The 20,707-nt window shown below is 30.4% G+C and overlaps 1 protein-coding gene and 1 long non-coding RNA gene across 3 annotated transcripts; one reads left to right on the forward strand and one right to left on the reverse strand.

The window, feature by feature from the left end:
• The first annotated feature begins 9,049 nt into the window (after positions 1 to 9,049).
• On the forward strand, positions 9,050 to 12,958 carry LOC114419760 (WUSCHEL-related homeobox 6-like). The gene is made up of 5 exons (XM_028385539.1): positions 9,050 to 9,788; positions 10,100 to 10,423; positions 10,718 to 10,794; positions 11,264 to 11,734; positions 12,763 to 12,958. The coding sequence occupies exons 1-4, from the start codon at positions 9,632 to 9,634 to the stop codon at positions 11,705 to 11,707; spliced, it is 1,002 nt and encodes a 333-aa protein (XP_028241340.1). The 5' UTR covers positions 9,050 to 9,631; the 3' UTR covers positions 11,708 to 11,734; positions 12,763 to 12,958.
• On the reverse strand, positions 9,943 to 12,832 carry LOC114419761. 2 transcript variants are annotated; one of them, XR_003668291.1, is made up of 2 exons: positions 12,700 to 12,831; positions 9,943 to 10,414 (listed from the first exon to the last, which is right to left on the reverse strand). It is a non-coding gene; the product is annotated as an uncharacterized LOC114419761 (long non-coding RNA). The 2 variants fall into 2 exon arrangements; XR_003668290.1 differs by lacking the exon at positions 9,943 to 10,414 and adding an exon at positions 11,053 to 11,703 and having other exon boundaries at positions 12,700 to 12,832.
• Positions 12,959 to 20,707: the final 7,749 nt, after the last annotated feature.

A 20,707-nucleotide genomic window follows, 5' to 3' on the forward strand; every position in this document is an offset into this window, starting at 1 on the left:
AACACAATGTTAATGTGTAATGATCAATACTCGTGTGTTGGCCTGATTGAGTTATTATATAGCGTTGGTAGAACACCGGATGATATATTAAACTTACTTTAAGCTGTTATGACTCCTACTCATGATGCCCTGCTATCTTACAACGGGAGGTGGAACATGCCACGCTAACACGACTTTGTGGGTTACTCGTTCACAGGAAAAATTCCAAAAATATTTCACATTCCTTCGGCATGTAGCATCAACGGACTGAAGGATGTGATCAAGCAAGTTACACCTCAAGGGATTCCCCCTTATGGTATTCATGAATCACAAACAACAAGACAATTGTTTTTTTGACAGCTAGGTTATTCTGAGTATTCAGAAAAAGTTATCAAATTTGAAATAATTGAACTGAAAACTGACGATGATGTGCTGAAGGTCTTAGTACAATCTAACTACTGGAAACGATTTGACCCAATAAAAATTTTGAGCTGTTTTTAGTAAACTAGTAATCAAAATGGAAGACGACATGTCCCGGTTGCAACATGAATCAATGCCAAATTAGTATTACTTAATTGTAGGGATTTTGTGTTTGTTTCAACTATGTTGTAAGTTAATGTAATGTTTAAATTGGTGTTCATTAGCTAATGAAACCATATGTTTATTATTTTTAAAGTACTTATTTATGTCATAACTTTTTAAAATAATTAGTGGAAATAACATGCATAGCGTAACAAAACAATTATTTACAGAAACGTGAGTGAAAATAACATATTTTATGTTTATTCATCACCTAAATCAACAAATTCCGTTTTCAGCCTAGACAAATTTGTGTAACGCTGCATTCTACCTATGTATGGGGTGGACCATTGCTTTATCTCATAATGACAATGTGTATTCCATAACAACGCCAATGGTGGTAAATGATAGTAAAAAAACCTGTTACATAACGACAAATAAATTCAATGTAAGATAGCCAACAACATTGTCAACACTTATATTAACATAATAATTATGTAATTACTTGGACAAAATGATTCTCATACACATGACCAATGCATATTACACGATGCACAGAAGAATCTGGTGGTGGTTGACTTCTAAGAGGAAAAAATGTCATGCTTTATTGTCGTGAAAGAGAAACAACGATCATGTTGTGTATCGTGAAGCAATGACATATCCCATATTCGTAATATTCATCCACTTGTCTATGGTAACCAACATGTAACAAACAACAAATAACGGTTACTTAAATGTTATTTTAAGAAAAACTGACATAACAATAAACTTACACACCATAGATAATTCGTCAACAAGTAGGAAACACTTTAATTCCTCAAATCTCTCTATGCCACCAAGCAGGTTGATATACACTTCCGACCAGCTTGTGAGTTTTTTATGCAGATGGTTGCGCACCAATGACCATGATTCTTCACCCATATCCAATAAGGCAACTATTACACGATAACCATAATTACCATCCGCTTTGACATCAATAATGTTTTCAATAAAATCCTGGATGCATTGATGAAATTGATCCAACATTGGAGTATTCCATCTCTGTATTGGTTGCTCAGATGATGATGCACTACGTTTCACTGAAAAATTACTATTTTGCAGAAAGTGTAACGCATCAACATACTCCCAATAAGACGGATCACTTTTTGTTGACTTTTGTTGTTTGGTCAACGGTTTTTTTGGAGCACCTTTGGTCTTCACCTTTTCTGGAGGAGGACACATATAGTTCATATCAGAATAAGCAATTTCTCAAAGCTTTGTCTTCAAATGTACTTTGATCTGAACCCTTGATTTGAAAAACTAAGTATCCGCCAAAAAATGTGGATTGTCTCTAGTGGTATGGAGCCAACAACATATTTAGACAACTCACATGCACATGGAAGACCATGGGTAATCCTCATGACACATCCTCAACGTGAAGGGTTTTTGCCTGCAAAAGGTACACACTCATACTCAACAACAATTTCATTTAAAGCATATCTTGATACCATGCCAAGTAGTCTTTTGTACAAGGTAACTTTAAACACATGTCCAACCACGTGCATACTTGTCTCAAAAGATGCTTTAATTTGGATGTGTTGAAGTGTCATTATGTTGTTAATTGCTTCCTAAACATTGCATATGTCACCAAGGAAGTTTTGTAGAAGTCTCTTTAATGACCAATGAACACTCTCAATCCTACAAATGAAATATACAACAACGTATAAACAACCACAACATTTTCATTTAAGTCAACACTTAAACAAATCAACACAAACAAAAAACAATATTCATACCTGTTAGTAATGTTTCCTAGATGCATCACTTTGTTAGTTCATGCTTTCACAAATTTTTCTTTATGCGGAATCACCCATGTTTGGCACACATAGTCCACAAACACAGGCCATAGAGAGCAAGTCATTTCAAAGTTTTTAAGGTACTCATCAAAAGAACTCTCACATGGACAGTCAACCAAACTCCTCCAAGCCTCCATCACATAATCCCATGCATTCTTTTGAGCAACTAGGGTTTTACACTTTGCCTTCACATTCTTGTCAATGTGAAACCGACACAACAAGTTCGTAGAATTCGATAATATAATTTTCACTGCATTCATCAAAGACAAATCTCTGTCGGTAACAATAAACCCAGGGAGTGCATTAACTTTCATGAAAAGACTCTGAAACTGTTGTAGAGTCCAAACAACATTATTAAGATGTTCTCCTTCCAAATAAGCAAAAGCAACGGAGAATGTCATTCTTGTTGGTGTAGCACCAATAATATCAAGCAACGACAGTTTGTACCTATTTGTTTTGTAGGTACTATCAATAAAAAAATCAAATTACAAGAATTGGTTAATTTGAATGCATTAGGATGACTCCAGAGCAAGTCACGCACAACATTTTCATCCTTCATCCTATGTCAGTGAATATATTGATTTCGGTCAAGCAATATCATGAGCTATTGCATTTCGATGTTACTCCCTCTTATGGAAGAACAATAAATATGTCTGACATTGTAAATTTGTTTGATTGTTGTATAACTGTTGACATTGTGCTCCTTCAACGTCAAAAAAATATTTCTTGGCTTTACCATGGACTTCGTCATATCAACAACCACAATCTTCTCATATTTAGTCAGTTGACCAGCATATGGATGCCCAACAAATGACTTTGTCATTTCATGATTATGAGTCCCACAAATTAACTTCACCGTCCATCATTTTCCTCCCAAAACTGGCTTCGCACGCAACTTAAACAAACATCCATATTTTCGGCTGTCAGTGCATGTTCTAATCAAATCATTCTTCTTAGACCTATACTTATCACTCCTTTTGCAAGCTATTAATAGAAATGAGGCTCTTCCTTTAATACCAATATTTGTGTCTGACCTCATTATCATGACATCAAATTCAATTTCAGGAGCCACTGATCGAGCCCACTGTAAAACTTCATCATGGATAACAAACAACTATAACACAATTCAAAGAAGGTATGAGATCAATGAACATTTATGTAATATAATTAATGTACCAACAACAAATTAGACAAATACTTGAGAAGTATTAAAGGCATTAGAGCAATCAACATATTCTACTTTCACGACAATATCCTTCATTTTTAACATTCATATCAACTTCCTCAGACATGATACTATCATACATTCACTGTTCTTCGTCCATCTTAATAAAACATTTAACAAATTCAATGATAAACAAAAAATAACTTAAAAAAATTATACCATCACCTCATTTGTTATCGACAAAATTATAGTTCTATACAAAAAATTTTAAAAAATGTATTGTACGTTATATAGCCACAAAATACATTTTCACTAAATATCTTCATTAAAACATTCAACTATAACAAATAAAAAATAATATTATAATTAAACAAATGATTAATAAATATCATATAAATTCTAATAAATATATCATTCAATAAAACCAATTTTTTTTAATTATCAATTACTGTAATAAACATCTAAATACATCGTTCACTTAAATATCATATTTGTTTAATTTTTAATCATTGTAATAAACATTTAAATACATCATTCAGTTAAATATCAAAATTGTTTAATTATCAACTTTAGTAAATATTTTAAATGTATATAAAAAATTGTTTTAGCAATCTAATGTTACTTTTACCAATCTAATTACTAAATTATTTTCAATTAATTACTAAATTAATTGTTTAGCAATCTAATGTTAGTTTTAGAAAATTTAAAAGTTTATATATATTATCATTTTTTTTACCAATCTAATTACTAAATTATTTTTTTTAATTTTTTTATGCCACTATAAAATAATATCACCAAATCAATATTTATAAAATTGCTAAAACTATTACAAAAAAAAAATTACACAACAAAACAAATTAAATAAATAAATCATAAAATTTTATTTACAATTAAAAAAAAGCCTACGGAATCGTATGGATCATACGGATTAGCAATTCACATGATCCATACGGATTGCTAATCCGTATGGATCATGCGGATTACTAATCCATATCATCCATACGGATTACTCATACGGATTGACAATCCGTATGAACCATACAGATTGCCAATCTGTATGTTCTTAAAAAAATTTACTTACCTCTTCTTCTCCGGCAATGAATAACCATTTACCGTATATTCGTGAACAACGCATGTACACCATTGGAGACAAAAAACATTCAAAAAAGGAGGCAAACGAAAGTTAACAGAAGCAACTAATATTAAGGAAGTGAGATTTTGCAAAAAAGTAGGCACTGCAGAAATAAAAAACGTAACTTGCTATTTATAACCAAAATAAGGATATTTTTGGTATTTTATAAAACTAATGGGTGTCCCAACAAAAATGCTGGAGTGTCCCAAGTAGTTGCCTATATTGATTAGAAGAAAAGGAATACAAAATACTTAGGAGGCCCGAACCATGCCCAAGGCAAGAGCTAAAAAAACCTATAAAAGGTTGTACTTGGAGTTTAAATAATATGCACCACCTAAAGAGTTTAAATATTAAATAGTATGCACAAATTATTTTATATTGATATTTAAATTCTATTGGATATCTATATAAACATCTAACAATCAGTCTTTATAAGAAGTATCATCACTTCAAAATAGATGCAAACAAATTGAATTGAATATCTTATAAGGTAAGAGTTCGTCTTATGATCACATTATACTAGTGAATAATTTAAATTATATTGGATCTTTATAGACATCTAACAATCAGTCTTTATAAAAAATATCATCACTTAAAAATAGATGTATACGAATTGAGTTTGATATCTTATAAGGTAAGAGTTCATCTTATGATGACATTATACTAGTAGATAATTTAAATTCTATTGGATGTCTTTGTAGACATCAAACAAGAAGTTTTTATAAGAAGTATCATCACTTTAAAATGGATGCATATTAATTGATATGAATTTACATAAGGTAATATATTTTGTTATTCTACCTGCATGCATGATTGTGTACTGTCTTATTATTATTTTTAAATTTTCATATCAATAAGTTGTGATCCTTCAATTAATAAATATATTGAAGTATAAAAAATTATTGATATGAAAATTTAAAAATAAGTTATGATCCTTGAATTGTTTTAATCTGATCATGTACTGTGAATTCATAACTTATTTCCACGTATTTATTCTTTTTTTTTATTATTAATAAACCAAAAATATATTGACATTTGGTTCAAGGGACACCAACCCATTACAGCAAATCTGCTAAGCATCCACCTAAATTTCAGCAGTATACATATCTATGATAGTCCATGTATTTATGTATGAATGTGCTACTTTCGCGGATAAAATACAAAAACACACACTTAGACTTGGGAATAAAAAAAAACTGCCAAGTTATCAAAATATAATCTTAAGTGTTCATTTTCTAATTAACAATTATAACTACACTTTTGATACTTTAAACAAGCTAGACCCAATCCAAATGTGTACTGAAAAGAATTGTTCCTAATTTCAGTCTCTCTCGACGACCATACAAATATACAATTATAATACATCTTTCATACTAATTTGTTTCAGTTATATTTTTTAAAATCTGGACGCTGAACGAGTTTAATTAATTGAAACATCACGATATGCAAAAATCAAGCATGGAAAAATATTGAGAGCATTATTCAAAAAAAGAAAATTACAGAACAACATGAAACAGTGGAACAAATTCCAGTATTCTGTTTTCACATTAATCTTAGCTTCCATTATTCTTTTCTTATAAATTATTATAGTATAATAGCGGTTAAATTAATATATTGAGAGTGGAGCTTTGACTTCTACACTTTCCGGGTAAGCCTGGTAATGGTATCAACCTGAAGAACATGAAATAGTCAACTGGAATTTTACTATGAGATTATTAGCAAAATTCAAGATTTTCATACTTCTGACCAATTAATCTTTAGTAGTTTGCTAGACAACAAGTACATAATACTTATCGTACAGTTTTAATTAATAGCTTACTTAAATTCTGAACACTCTTCTTAAAACGATTGTATACCCATTTTTCCAATCACATGCAACACAAAACACTTGTTGTAACTGTGAAAGATATAGGAAATATATATGCTAATTAATTAATATTAAATAGCATAATGCTACATTTACATAAAGAACTAAAATTCGTAATTTGTTTCTGCACCATATTTTTTTGGTTTAAATTACAGTGTTAGGTAATTCTGTTTGAATGAGATATGACTATATATGTATTGAGTGATAAAATTATTCTTATGAATATCGAAATATTTAACGCATTGACCTTCGTATAAGATCATATAATTTTTTTTTAGCATTTTTGTATAAAATCTTAACGAGGATATATCTCGAGAGTGACATTAGTATTCAATATGTTGTAACTTGTAAGCATAAATAAATGAATAACTCTAACAACAAACAATATAAAGGCAACATTATTATTGACTTTGTAAGAGATGGTCGGGGGACAAGCACCTATCTATCTATTATTCATTCAATAGTTAATCAGCTTCCAAACTTGAGACAACAGATTGAGTTTGAGGTTGGCTATATGATATGAATAGCCACTATTTACGGTTTTAGGGTACACAAAGCTTGTATTTATTTTACACGTGAGACACGCAGCCATGCCTTAATTTTACGATAAAGTTTTTGCTTTACATTCAATAAGCATTCAGTATCTGAGTATGCTCTACACGCAAGCTTATTTTATGACAATGATGGATGACAAAAAAGGTCGGTGATACATGAACAAAGAATAATCTGACTTTTCTTTACGCGTTGTCTTAGTATGATCATATATGTACGCGTAAAATGTTAATCCAATAGCCTATCCTTTTAATTAGATGTATTTTGAAATAAAATGTCCATTAATACATCGTATGCCATTGACCATAGTAGAAGTAAATTGTGATAACCTTTATTAAAATTACTTCTAATTTTTACCTGGGAAAATGAGATTTTGGAGTATATAAAAACTAAAATTGGAAAGATGGAGAAATTATTGGTCTTAACTAATATTTATGACATAAAATCAAGTGTTATTAATTATTTTTATAGACACATGATTGTTTAAAACTGCCTAATAATTTGAGAAAGAAGCTAGAGATAAAAAGAAAAGGGAAAATGAAAAAGTGATAGATGTGGTGAATAAGAAGAAAAAGAGGGAATAAAATGAGGTGAAAAATATGAAAGAAAAAGTGAACATATATTATAATATTTCTTACCTGACTATATATTATTCTCAGCTCTATGATTAGTCTTATCTTTGTCTACAAAGATATCTTATTAAATAATAAAATGGTAAAAAAAAGTGCATATTATATTAGATAACAATTCCATTATTTGAATAAATCCGAGATATCCTTCTATGGAGACCAATATGTTGGAGTATTGATATTCATTTATGAGATTTATATACCTCTCTTCTAAAAGATGTTTTTTTATACGCAAGAATTTGGGATCGAACCCCTGGTGTAATTAAACATTTTGGCAAAGTTAATACTTGATTTAGTTTTAGGAATATCTGTTAATTTCATTGTAAATTCCCATCGAAGTTGATGTATTTTCCTAACTATGCACGGGGATAAGTGTTTCCCTAGCCATTCTAAACTTTTTATACAAACAAAAGCAAATTATTGGAAGCATTTTATTCCCCAAAGACCTATTGCAGTCGAGATAAGGTAGATTAAAAGATCGAAAAAGGCTGCATATGATCATGTCAGGTTACTAAAATTATGATCTCGATTTTCAGTGTTATTTCAAGTATCATCTAACTGTACCGGCAAGCCATAAAAAATTGCAACAGATTGATTTATTTTGTAGTTGCTGTCAAGAAATCTTGACTTTATTTTAGTAGCCTTCCAAAATACTCTGCAGTTACGTGAAAGTAAAACATTTTGGCTGAAATTAAATAAACATACCTGTTTTTATAGTTAGCATAAAGTGCTTGTTATTTCTCTGGCCCTCTGCTTCTCATTTGTAAACTTAATTAGTGCAAGGAATTCTAACTCAAAGATTCGTTACATTCAGAAAAAGGCAAGTAGGAAAGATACAAGTTAATAAACATCAATAATATATATCAAATCGTATGCCTTTAGAATTGAGCCTTAACTTAACATTTTGCCTTTAGAAACTGTCTTGATTGTAAATATTCGTTTCTCCAAACATACCTTCAGTTAGAGCTGTGTTAGCTCAAAATTGTTCTAGTTTAGGTGCCTTCTTCACTATTTATGAGTATATATTTGGAATGAATTGGAAGAAAATGAGCAATTTTATTTTATTTTATTATATGGCAATGTCTTGGGTCACATAAAATGTTATCAAGTTTAGATGGTTTCTTAACTATTTATGAGTATATATTTGGAATGAATAGGAACCTTTGTGAAAACATCACATCAATCTTAGATCACAATATGGTAGGGAGTTGCTTAATTGCTTAGCAAGATTTAGATAATTTTTTTTTCCAATAGTGGGTTTTAAAAGTTGTGATTGTCCAAAAGTGTAGTGTGTGCATACACAGTGTCAACTGTCAGGTACAAGACAAAGCAAAGAAGTACCCATACGAAACAGGTCTCCGTTGTGTACTTGTAGGTTATGTGTCTTAAACCAAGAGGTGGAGAAAAAAAAAACTTTGGATGAGGAGAAAGGAAGAGTGAAAGGCACAAAGCACTGTGAGGGGAAAAAAAATTAACCATGTGAGCGTGTTTGTGTAGGATGAAAGAGGAGACATGGGGAAGAAGCAACTTTAATAACACTACATCATCTTCATGCTGTGTCCTTTTTAAGAAACACACACACACACACACACCTTCACTCTCCAAATCTCTCAGAGTTCTACGCTTTCCATTTCCCACCTCTCTCTTTCTGTTTCTCCCTCTCTCTCTCCTCATGATTTGAATACTTAACTTGATTTCTCTATTATTACTATTGTATACTATTACACACATATGGGTCAACTCTTCTGTTGGTTGCTGTTCCACCTAAAGCTTTTACTACAACGTTCCCTCTCCCTATAAATACACAGTTCCTCCCTTTAACTTCACCCCATTCCATTACGTCTTTCTCACACAGAAACCCTATTTTAAAACCCCAAAAGGCTGAAACCTTAGTAGCCAATGTGCAATATATGACAAAAGACCTTGTAGCATAGATTCTAAATTAACCTCAACATGTCTGATTCATTTGGTAGCACCTTTCACTCTTCCACTCCAAACTCCACCCTCAATTCCCATGCACCCCCGAAAATCACCACATTCTGCTCAATAGCCCAACCTTATTGCATTTGCACCCACTGCAACCACATCCTCACCTTCAACCACCATGTTGGTAAGCCTAAGCAAATATTTAAGTTCGATGTTTGGATAATTAATTAGCCATTATTCTAAACATATTTTTGAGTTTTGAATATGCTTTTATTGAAGAAGGATATATATACTCTTTGTATATTTTATTTTGAATCTTGGGAATGATAGCAACAACGTTTATCCAAACACGCACTCACTCTTAGAAATTCTCATACATATTCATGGTATAGCGCCTTTTTTTTAATGTGGTTAATACACATTTGATTTGTAAAGTATGAACATACACTACGTTTAACCATTTTGTTTTGTTTTTCCATGTGTCCTATGGTGCAGGTAATTTAGCAGAGGAAGGGACAAATAGCACAGGGTCCCATAACAATAATGTGCAGTCTCAGCCGCAACATAGCACAAGGTGGAGTCCAACGCCAGTGCAGTTACTAGTCCTTGAGGAATTGTATAGACAAGGCACAAAAACACCCTCAGCTGAACAAATTCAACAAATAGCTTCGCAGTTGCGCCAGTTTGGGAAGATTGAAGGGAAGAACGTGTTCTACTGGTTCCAGAATCATAAGGCCAGAGAGAGACAGAAGCGGCGTAGAAGGGAAATGGAGGAAAATAATAATAACAATGCTGCTGCTTCTTCTTCTTCTGGTGAAGGTAAGAAAGAAAGTAAGAGTAGTAAGTAAAGTAGTACGTTATGGGAAATTCAGAAAAGCCAATAGGGTACATATAATACAGCTAGATACTATATCATGTGCTAATACCATAACGTTTTTGAGGCCTTTGGGGCTATTCAAGGTTCTTTTAGTGGTCAAAAGATTCCTACATTATACATCACTCTTGCACTGATGATTACAACCAAGAGAGAGAAAGAGAGTGTGTGATTTCTTATGATTTTTAGGATGCAAGATTTGACGTTGAATTTTGGTGGTGTTTGGATTTTGGCCACAGGGTTGAAAGAGACAGGTTGTGGAGTTAAAGAGACAAAGAAGTGGGCATCCACTTCAAACTGCAGTGGACATGCAGAGGTCTGTAATTACTCTTGGCTTTGTTCACGGTACTACTACAACATTTTATTCAGCTTAGTTAAGCTAAGATACCCCAAAGACTATAGAATACCAATAATAGGGTCTTGTTATTTTATTCACTAGGTGAAAATAATAAATAAAGCCAAAACAAAAATCAATTTTTTTTACTCGGTTTTCAGAAGTAAGTATGAAAAAAAAAAAATTAAAGAAAACAACACGAGCTTTTTTGTATCTTGGAAAGAAGGAGAGACTTCAAAAGCTGTTTTTTTTTTTAACTTTCTGTTGGGACTGTTTTGTGCTATATCAGTTCACACTTTTCTTGGACTTCTGAATTGAATGTGATTTCTGAATTCTGAATTCTCCCCTCCCCCATTTTTCTCTCTCTATCCTATCTCTTTTTTTTTTTTCATGTTTTAATTTTAAATTTCTTTTTTACTGCCAACTTTTTACTATCCGTATTTTTTATCAGGAATCTGCACTGGATATAGCAGAAAAGGGATCTAATGGGTGGACTCAGTTTGAGGAGAGAGGCAGCATACAAGTTTTAAGGAGAAACATATCAGAAAAACAAGCTAAGTTGCAAGAAATGGAAATGCCTTGTTTCCTTCCTATTACTATAGCAGCTCCTACTACAACTTCACACAGAACAACAACACATAACACACAACTTTTATCCCCTCAAAACTATAATAATTTATCATCTTCACTCATCAACAGAGAAAGTTTAAACTACTATGGTGGTGATGAAAATGCAGATTCTCGAACCCTTGACCTATTTCCACACAAGAGGGATGACCAAGATGGAATTTCTCTTGCTGAGAGGAAATCATCATCTATGCTCTGTGCTAGTGCTTCTATGGACACTGAAATCACCTCCAACCAGTTTTTTGAGTTTCTTCCTTTAAGAAACTGAAAGGGATCATATCACTTTATATATATGGTATGTCATGTCATGCGATTTTAGAATACATATATGCACTTGTTAAACCAAAATAATAATAATATTGGCTGTAACGAATTATATATATATATATATATACATGTCTATTAGTAATTTCTCTTTTTTTTTCTCCCTTTTTTTTTCCGCTTTCGTTGGGACTTGCAAACCTTTGGTTTCATTTCTCTCTTTGTTGTGAGTCAGTAATCATGCATGTAGAAGTTTACCTGCACGCGTGCATTTGAACCTAACGTTTTTTGTCTTGTTGACTAATTAACTTCACGACTTTTCAGTTTTGAAGCTAGTTCCTGGTTTTGGGGAAAGACGTACTTCTCATAATCTCTATCTTTTTGCTTCAAAACTCAAGATAGAGAAACCCACTCTCTTTTTACGTAGATAATGATTTGCAAAACAAAGGGTCGTTGTTTTTGTACGCAAACCAGTATAGTAGAGTCTCTATCTCTCGTTATCTCTGTGTCTTTGTTCACATTGGGACATACCCAGTGAGAGAGAACTGAGACGAGTTCATCTTCATCATATGCTATAACTTATAAGTGATTAAGATTGTTTTACTTAATTAAACTTAATCCTAAATCATTTATTTTTTGATGATTAGTTTTCTAGATTAGCTCTTCTGCTATACTCTCATCAACTGATATATATATAGAAAATGTTAATGTGATACTTAAATTCATATCCTTAAAATTTAGAAAGAAAACAAAAAGTTAAAAGTTTTAAGAGCAAGAAACAACTATATTGACAAACTTTATATTACTAGTACTATGTATTTTTCTAGTATGTGTAAATTCCTTGATTAGAATTAATTCATATTCATAGAATTTGAGGTGGAGAAGATATATACAAGGTACCTTAATGAGTAGCATGATGGTGCATATATACAAAGATATCATATACTTGACTATGATTAATCTAGTCTGATATATGGGCAAGTAATAATAACTAATTACCAATTAGTGACTAATATCCACTAGTTTGCTTGGCAGTTGATTGATCGATACCCTTCCTTGTAGGTAGCTAGGTTCGTTTTGTAGATGGTGGGTTGTAGATGTCTACCATGGCCATCTTGGAGAAGAAATTAAAATGTGACAAAGGAACGAAAGGTGAGAAAGTGAGAACCATATATAAAGATTTGTTACCAAGACAGACTTGAATATGCTTATAAATGAACCTCATATTGTGACCATCAATTTTCAACTGTTTGGCTCATATAATTCTCGCGTGGAACACAAAGTTAGTAGCTAGCTAGTTGTATGTATTGCCATTTGATTGTCAATATACAAGACAGCTAGCAAGAGAATAGGTTACTTGAAAATCAGATAAGGTATATATAATATAGAATCATTAATATAAAAAAAATTAAACATTATGACCCTTAAAATTTAAATAAGGTATTATACTAATATTTCTTATATTAATAATAAATATTTTTTTATACTAACATGACTTTTTTGTATATATAATATATTATCATTAATATAAAGTCTGCATAGTCTTACTAATAGCTTAATTTTTATTATATAAAAGTTATACAATCAAGGTTTAATTTAGTTAGGAAAATGAGAAACCACTCAATAAAAAAATTTAACATTACATCTAACTCAAAACCTTAAAATAAGAGAGTTTGTGGATATTTGTTACTTAAACATTATTTAACATACTTCTTTATCTAATGCATGGGAAACTTTTTATATTCATGTTTGTATATCAACTTATAATCTCCACCACACTATTGCATATGGTATACTTAAAAAGAAGTCTTTCTATGAGTATTTAATGATTGCATTAGAGCATAGTCATTATCATCAATATATTATAAATAATTGCATTATCAACTCACATCAACATGATACCTTTATCACCATCAATTGATCTTATACCACTTTTTTGAAATAAGTGGGTAAAACATTAGAAAAAATTTCATTAATGAATCATGAATTAACCATACAAAAGAATTTGACACTATATTTAGATTTATGCGTCATTGACTTTTATATATTTTTCAAAACATTCATGCTTATAAAATATGATACTTCTTATTCACACTTAAACACCAACAAATTTAACACCAAATCAGTGGTATATAACATTATTTGTAGTATGAGTCACTAACTCATAAGGGTATCAACAAGCAAAGCCATGATAAGATCCGCAGGAGATTTGATTTGCTTGTTGGACTTTGAAAATATAAGATCCGAGGGAATAAAAAAAAAACTAGCTAGGGATAAAAAATGCTTAATCTTTCTTAGCGTATTTTGATTCACATCCACATAATTAAAATATGGATCACAGAATTAATTTTTAGTTGTTTTTTTATGCATCTTGACATGAAAATTTGATTAAAAAGAATTATATATGTTAATCCAAACACTCTGACAAGTGGGATAATTGAAAGTTGAACTCGTGTTTAGATTCATATTAGATAATGTAAAGTTAGTTGAAATATAAGCTAATATAATTTTAGATAAATATTTATATATTTAATTTTATATGTTGAAGAATTAATTGTTTTTATTTTTAAAACTAATTTTGAGTTAAAAATAATTTTATATCACTTTTATATTAGATAAGAATATATATTAAAAACATCTAAACATAAAATATTTTATTTTAAATTAATCTTAATCAAAATTATTTGTCTTACGTTCATTCAAAGATACACTAAAAAAAGAAATGTTCTTGAACACAACCACGTCATGGTGAATTAAGAGATACTCAAAGATACTTACACTAAAGAAGAGATGCCCTTAAAGACAACCACATTGTGGTGAATTAAGAGATAAATTGACTATTTCCTTCACTCAGTTCACGTCCTTCGTCACTCACTGGCCGTCATAGGTGTCTTTCGCGCCGCCACCGTGGAATGTCTCAACATGCTTTCCTTTCTAGCCTTAGAGAACAGTGGTCCTAACTCTGGTTGCAATGGGCCATTGGCACGAAATACATGAAACCTTATCATTGGCTAGATTTATTAACTCAAAAACTAAACTTCATATTCAAACAATGACATCTTGATTTTAACGTAAAATCATTTTAGAAAATCAATTATTCTAAGATGATTTTAAAGTTAAAATCATTTTAAAATGATATAATTTTAAAATGATTTTTATTTAAAAATCGTTTTAAAAGGATGTAAGTCTAAAAATTGTTTTAAAATATAATTTTTTTAATATAATTTTGTAGGAATTATCGTAAAAGACGATTTTAAACTGTCTTTGAATGTGTCAAAAAATTATTGTGAAAAACTCTTTTTTCTAGTAGTGGTAGCCATACCAATCTCCAATACTATGAAAACATACATAATTAAGAATATGCTCCTCATCACCCCTTTTCCGGCCGTATACTTGTCGTGTGGCACAGTCTAATGGGGTGGGGTAGACGTTGGTTTGGAGCTCATCGACCTTGAAGCAGAATTGGCTGTGGAGTATATATGAATGTTGAATCAAGGTTAAGACGTTATGATATTTGGTCTGGAGTGAAAATTGGAGTAAAACCAGCAACGATATAAGATTAATTGAAACTAAAACTCAAACTTCGTAAAATTAATTACACTAGACAATTTAGAATTTTTTAATGTAATCATATATAATAAATATTTACTTACATTTAATCTAACATATTATACATTAAAATTAAGCAGTATAATAAAATATCAATTTACTAATTTAGATTTAAACGACTTTTGAGAATTTTAAATTTTAACATACAGTTGAATTGGTAAAATTTGTTTTTGTAAAATGTTACTAAAAGTATAATTAATTTTAAAAGTTTTGGCAATGTTAATTCGCCTATTGCCCCCAATATATTCTCACCCCTTTAACTAATCAAATCAATCAATTATTTTTCATGAAATCTAATCCAACAAATAGCTTATTACCCTTAAAAATTGAAAATTGGCACTGAAGCATTTACTCATGCAAAAAGGCATTGTGAGCTTGTAACGAAATGAAAAAATTATACATATATGTGATGATTAATTATGTGAGTGTTATTCACTTTACATAAACTTGATGAAATGGGTATTAAAAGACTTTCTGCCATAACCCATAATGGTTTTTGCTTCCTAAACAAGCAGCTTCTTTCCACGTTTAAGGAGTTTCAGCTTTTTTGCATTGGATTTGTTTGCATCTGTTATCAAACATTTGGTATGCTCGTGATCATGAATTTAAAAGAACTGTCGATGTCGAATATTCCCTTTTTCATTCAAGTTAACAAAGTGCATTGTGCTATGAAAGAGGTCGTTTTTACTCTTGAGGTTGAGAAGAACGAAAAGAGTTTGGAAAAGAGATCATAATTCATTATTGTCCTTGCATGGGTGAAAAAAATCCATTGCCGAAAACAACTCATTGCGTAAAGGAATGAATATTCAACGAAGATATCCACAGGAAAAGGGGTAGACAAGCTTAAGTTCAGTGGGCCCTCTTTGATGAAAAAGCTTGAGTTTGCCGGAAATCACTTGGGAACAAAACTTTTTTAAAAAAAATGAAAGAAAATTATTCTATAGATCTTTATATTGTTACATTTTTGGTGTAAAAGCTTTGAAGAAAAATGTTTATATTTGTAATTTTTTAATAAATAATATCCATTAAGTTAAATAGCCAAATTGAATCCTGAGCCTGAGACAATGATAGATTGGTCGTTAAAAATATAATTGATATATATTTAAATATGTAAAAAGTATAATAAATTAGTCTTGTACATAATTAAATGACAAATTGATATAAACTTTATAACTTAATATCAAATTGATTCTCGAAAAATATAATTTATTATCAAATTAGTCCTTAAATATTATAATTTAATTTGTCATATTTTTTTACACTCAAAAATTAAATTTATATTTTTCATCTTGCAACAACTAATTTATTAGTGAATCATATTTTTTTTGGAATGAATTTCACTATAACTTTTTGCTAAATCATAGGAACAACATTTGAAATATTAACTAAAGTATAAGGATATATTCAGTTAGTTGTGTTGTTTATCCCTAACCACAAGGTATATATATATTTTATTAATCAGGTCGTTTTACAATAATAATATGATTGGTTGAGAGAGTTTTGAAGCAAAGAAATGGTATATTTTTTATTATTAAATTCGATAGTCACATATATGGTATTTACAAGAATGATAGATTTTTAGGAGATACAGGAATGATACTTTATTGTTTCATTTCTTTTATTTTGAAATATTATTAAATTGAGGAATATACTTGTACTTGAAAAGAAAATTTTACTCTTCTTTATTATTTACTTTTTTTTTCAAAACCATTATCAAAAAGGATTTTTTTTTTGTTAGGTTTATTTTATTTGAGATTACTTGTATTTTTTATTTCATTTGAAACGTGTTATGCGTAAAAAAATGTGTTTTTACTTCTTTTTTTCAACAAGTGATTTTTTAGGACAATTTTCATTTTTATATATAGAGATTTATTTCTAATATTGAATATTATGTTGTTGAATTAGAAAAGTATTCATATATTTAGTATCTGAATATTATATTGAGAATGCAACGGATAGAGACCGAGTTGGATAAAATTATGTAATTATTCAATTTAATAAACTAATAATAATAAAATAACATTAAAACCTTTATTTAAATTTATTATTTTATATGTATATTAGTGTATAGTATTCATTTATTTTTATCGGGACATTGATTGATTATCTTGATAGAATTTTTTTTTCCTAATTACATTTTTACCATTCACAAAATTCAAATGAAAGGAATAAAATTGCAGAACCCTCCTACTATTGACTTATTTGTATTATATTTTATATGTATATGCGCGTTCATATGCTTTGTTTTTGTTTTTCCTCGTCAGTGTGAGATGTTTTTGTACGTTGATCCACAAGTTCATTATAACAGAGTATTATTTAATGGGAAGCGAATTACCTATCAATATCATGATGGTAGAATTTGACGCGCTGGAATCCCCACTCGTGGAAAGAGCCTGATCGTATTATTCTATCCTTCAAAAATTAATTAATCTCACACATAATGAACAAAAGTATTCGTATTAATAAAATATAAATAAATAAAGTAAGAAATTAAATTATTCAATTTTATTCAAACTATTTTGAACAAGATAAAGTTGAATCAGATTTTTATATAATATTCAGATGGTTATGTTTTTCCATCCAATGACCTTTTACTTAATAATAATTGGAAATGCCAACAATCCTGGAATAACATCCTCAATAAGGATCACATGGCATACATGAGTTTCAGAGACCTTTAGAAGTTTTAAAGTAACTAAATAGTTTGAGTGCTGATAAAAAAGAAATAATAATTTGGGTGACAATTATAATGTAATCACGTATAACCTGTGAATGAAGTCTCGACAGGAGATGTTCTAGATGAGTTAACTAGTCCTAATGCGCTTATTATATTTGATTTTTATTATAAAAAAGCATTTTTATATTTGCATAAACTTCACAACGAATTTAGTGTTTGTTTGAATTTCAGTTAGTTAATTTGGATGAACTTAATTTTGTAAACTTAACATGAACCTAGTTATACTTATTAGATAAATACACCCTTAATCTTAAGACAAATAACAATAATTAAAAAAGAAAAAAAAAACAACTATAGATGCACATTCCAGTATTCCACATACATTTAACAAGCCAAAAACAAAAGAAAAAACTCCCGTGGCTTGCTGACGTTGACCCACCAAGAGCAGAAGTGAAAGATCATCACGCTCCCCTGACCACGAACGTACATAAATTGAAAGAGAAAGAAAGAGCAAACAAATAAAAAAGAAAAATAAAATTGCATTTATGGGCAAATGAGGCAGTCATAATTGAAGAGGGAAAGAAAGAAGGGTTTGTCTACGATTATGCAAAACTAGAAGTTGCAGGATTGTCATCACTGCATGTCTGCAGCAATATTGTGTGAGAGAGGAAAAGGACATAAACAACACTGTAGAAAGAGAGAGAGAAAAGGTGCCGAGGTGAGTAATGAAAAAAAACCCTGAAATGAATTGAGGTGAGAGTGAGGTGGCTATGTTGTATGCATTGCTGCTGCTGCCAGCCATTGTGTCCTTAGACTCTCTTGTCTGTCTGTCTCTTCTTCCCACACCCAACACAACACAACACTATATCACATCACTTACAAACCCAAATCATGTTTGTTTTATTTCACATTTGTGATCGATCTGTCTTTTAACACTTCAATAATTATGATGGTGAAAGTTCATCATTCAACACACACCTGTGCCTCCCCCTTGTACCACGACCACACCTTCTTTTTGTAACAAAAATAATATAATAAGCCTTGCTGTTAGTGCAACTGTAAAAAGATAGTCTAAACACAGTACCACCAAGTGTAGTGTACAATTAATAATTAGTACAAATTGTGTTTTTTTCTTTTTTACCGTGATTCTATTTAGATTAAACAAGATTGTTTCCTGACGTGATTTCAAATTGTGGGTGCGATTGCGATTACGGCTATAGTTGCACACATTGCAGATGTGTGTATTTGCAATGTGTGTATTATTGTGGCTATTGTGATGCAAATTACGTTTGTTGCGACGTAAAATTATTATATGATTGCACATAATTCAAAAAATATATAAATAATTATTCTAATTATTGATATATCTTTAATTTATAAGATCGTATACATATTTGTTCATTTTAAGATTTTTGCGTCATTTGTCATCATCAAATGCCTCCTGCACTCCCCCAACATCCCTACACAACCACATCCATTCAATGAACAACATTTTGAATAGAAGATTAAGCTTTGAATCTCCGATTCTTTTCTTTTTCTTTCCATAAAAGAACGCTAGTGTTGCGGTCTAGCTACCTAGTTGCAGCCCTATTGCGGTTCTGTTGCATTGCAGCAATTCATGTGATGTGATTTAAACTCACAATACAATTGTGGACTAATGCCGTTGCCGGTAGCTCCATAACAACAACATATATTGCAGTTGGTAACAGGTGTTGCGCCCCACAATTTAGAATCCTATTCTTGTATAATATAATAATTTATATAATGTTAGATGGATTTTGGTACTTCCAAACATGGTAGATGTTTCAAGCAAGGAAAAGGACTTCCCTAATGTTGAAAAAATAGGTGTTCAAAAAAGTGTATCTATTTATGATATGTCATCTGTCGTTTATTTTATATTTAAATTATATTATAAACGACAAATGACATATTAAAAAGTGTATCTATTGATGATTTCTTGAAGTATAAAATAAGAATAATACGAAGACTCTATGTGTATCCACATCGAGACTCACCTCTATTCGTCAACTTTGACAAGTGAAAAAATAAGAATAGAGAAGTAATATTGGGATAGGTTTAACGTGCACCTTAAACTCTATTCATAACATGTTAAGGATACCAAATTTCTTATCAAATCAAAATCATTATTAATAGTATCTTTTTTAAGCTATATTATTTATTGTTACCTTTTATTGTTAATCATTTAACAATTAAAATTGAAATAATAATCGACCAAGTCAAACTTGTATCTAATAGCCTTTTCAACCCAAAATTCGAATACAAAATCATACATGTTTGTTTCTCTTCTTTCACCAAATCTTTCATATTATTTATATTTTAAGTGCTAGCAAAAATATAATAATATTCCACCTTTTTGAAATCAATTAATCATTTGATCATATTAAATTCTCTAATTTAATTAATCATCAAATATTAAAATAATTTCTTTAACAGAGATTAGAACACTCGTTTGTGTGTGATCCTGTAGGTTCAATACTAAGTCGGTAATATATTAATCAAATTAATATACTAATCAAGGTAGGCGTCTAGCAACACTCCTTAACGTTCAGATAACATGAAGTAGCATTTTACTTTCAAGAACCATTAGAAGAGTAGTGTAATAATTTCTTCCATCTTTACAGCTCTGGGTTAACTCTGGAGTATGATATTACTGTCAAACCCTTTTAAGTTAACTCATAATGACTTAAGAAACTCATTTCT

This window comes from Glycine soja, chromosome 7 (assembly GCF_004193775.1).
Source record: "Glycine soja cultivar W05 chromosome 7, ASM419377v2, whole genome shotgun sequence".
Taxonomy (NCBI): domain Eukaryota; kingdom Viridiplantae; phylum Streptophyta; class Magnoliopsida; order Fabales; family Fabaceae; genus Glycine; species Glycine soja.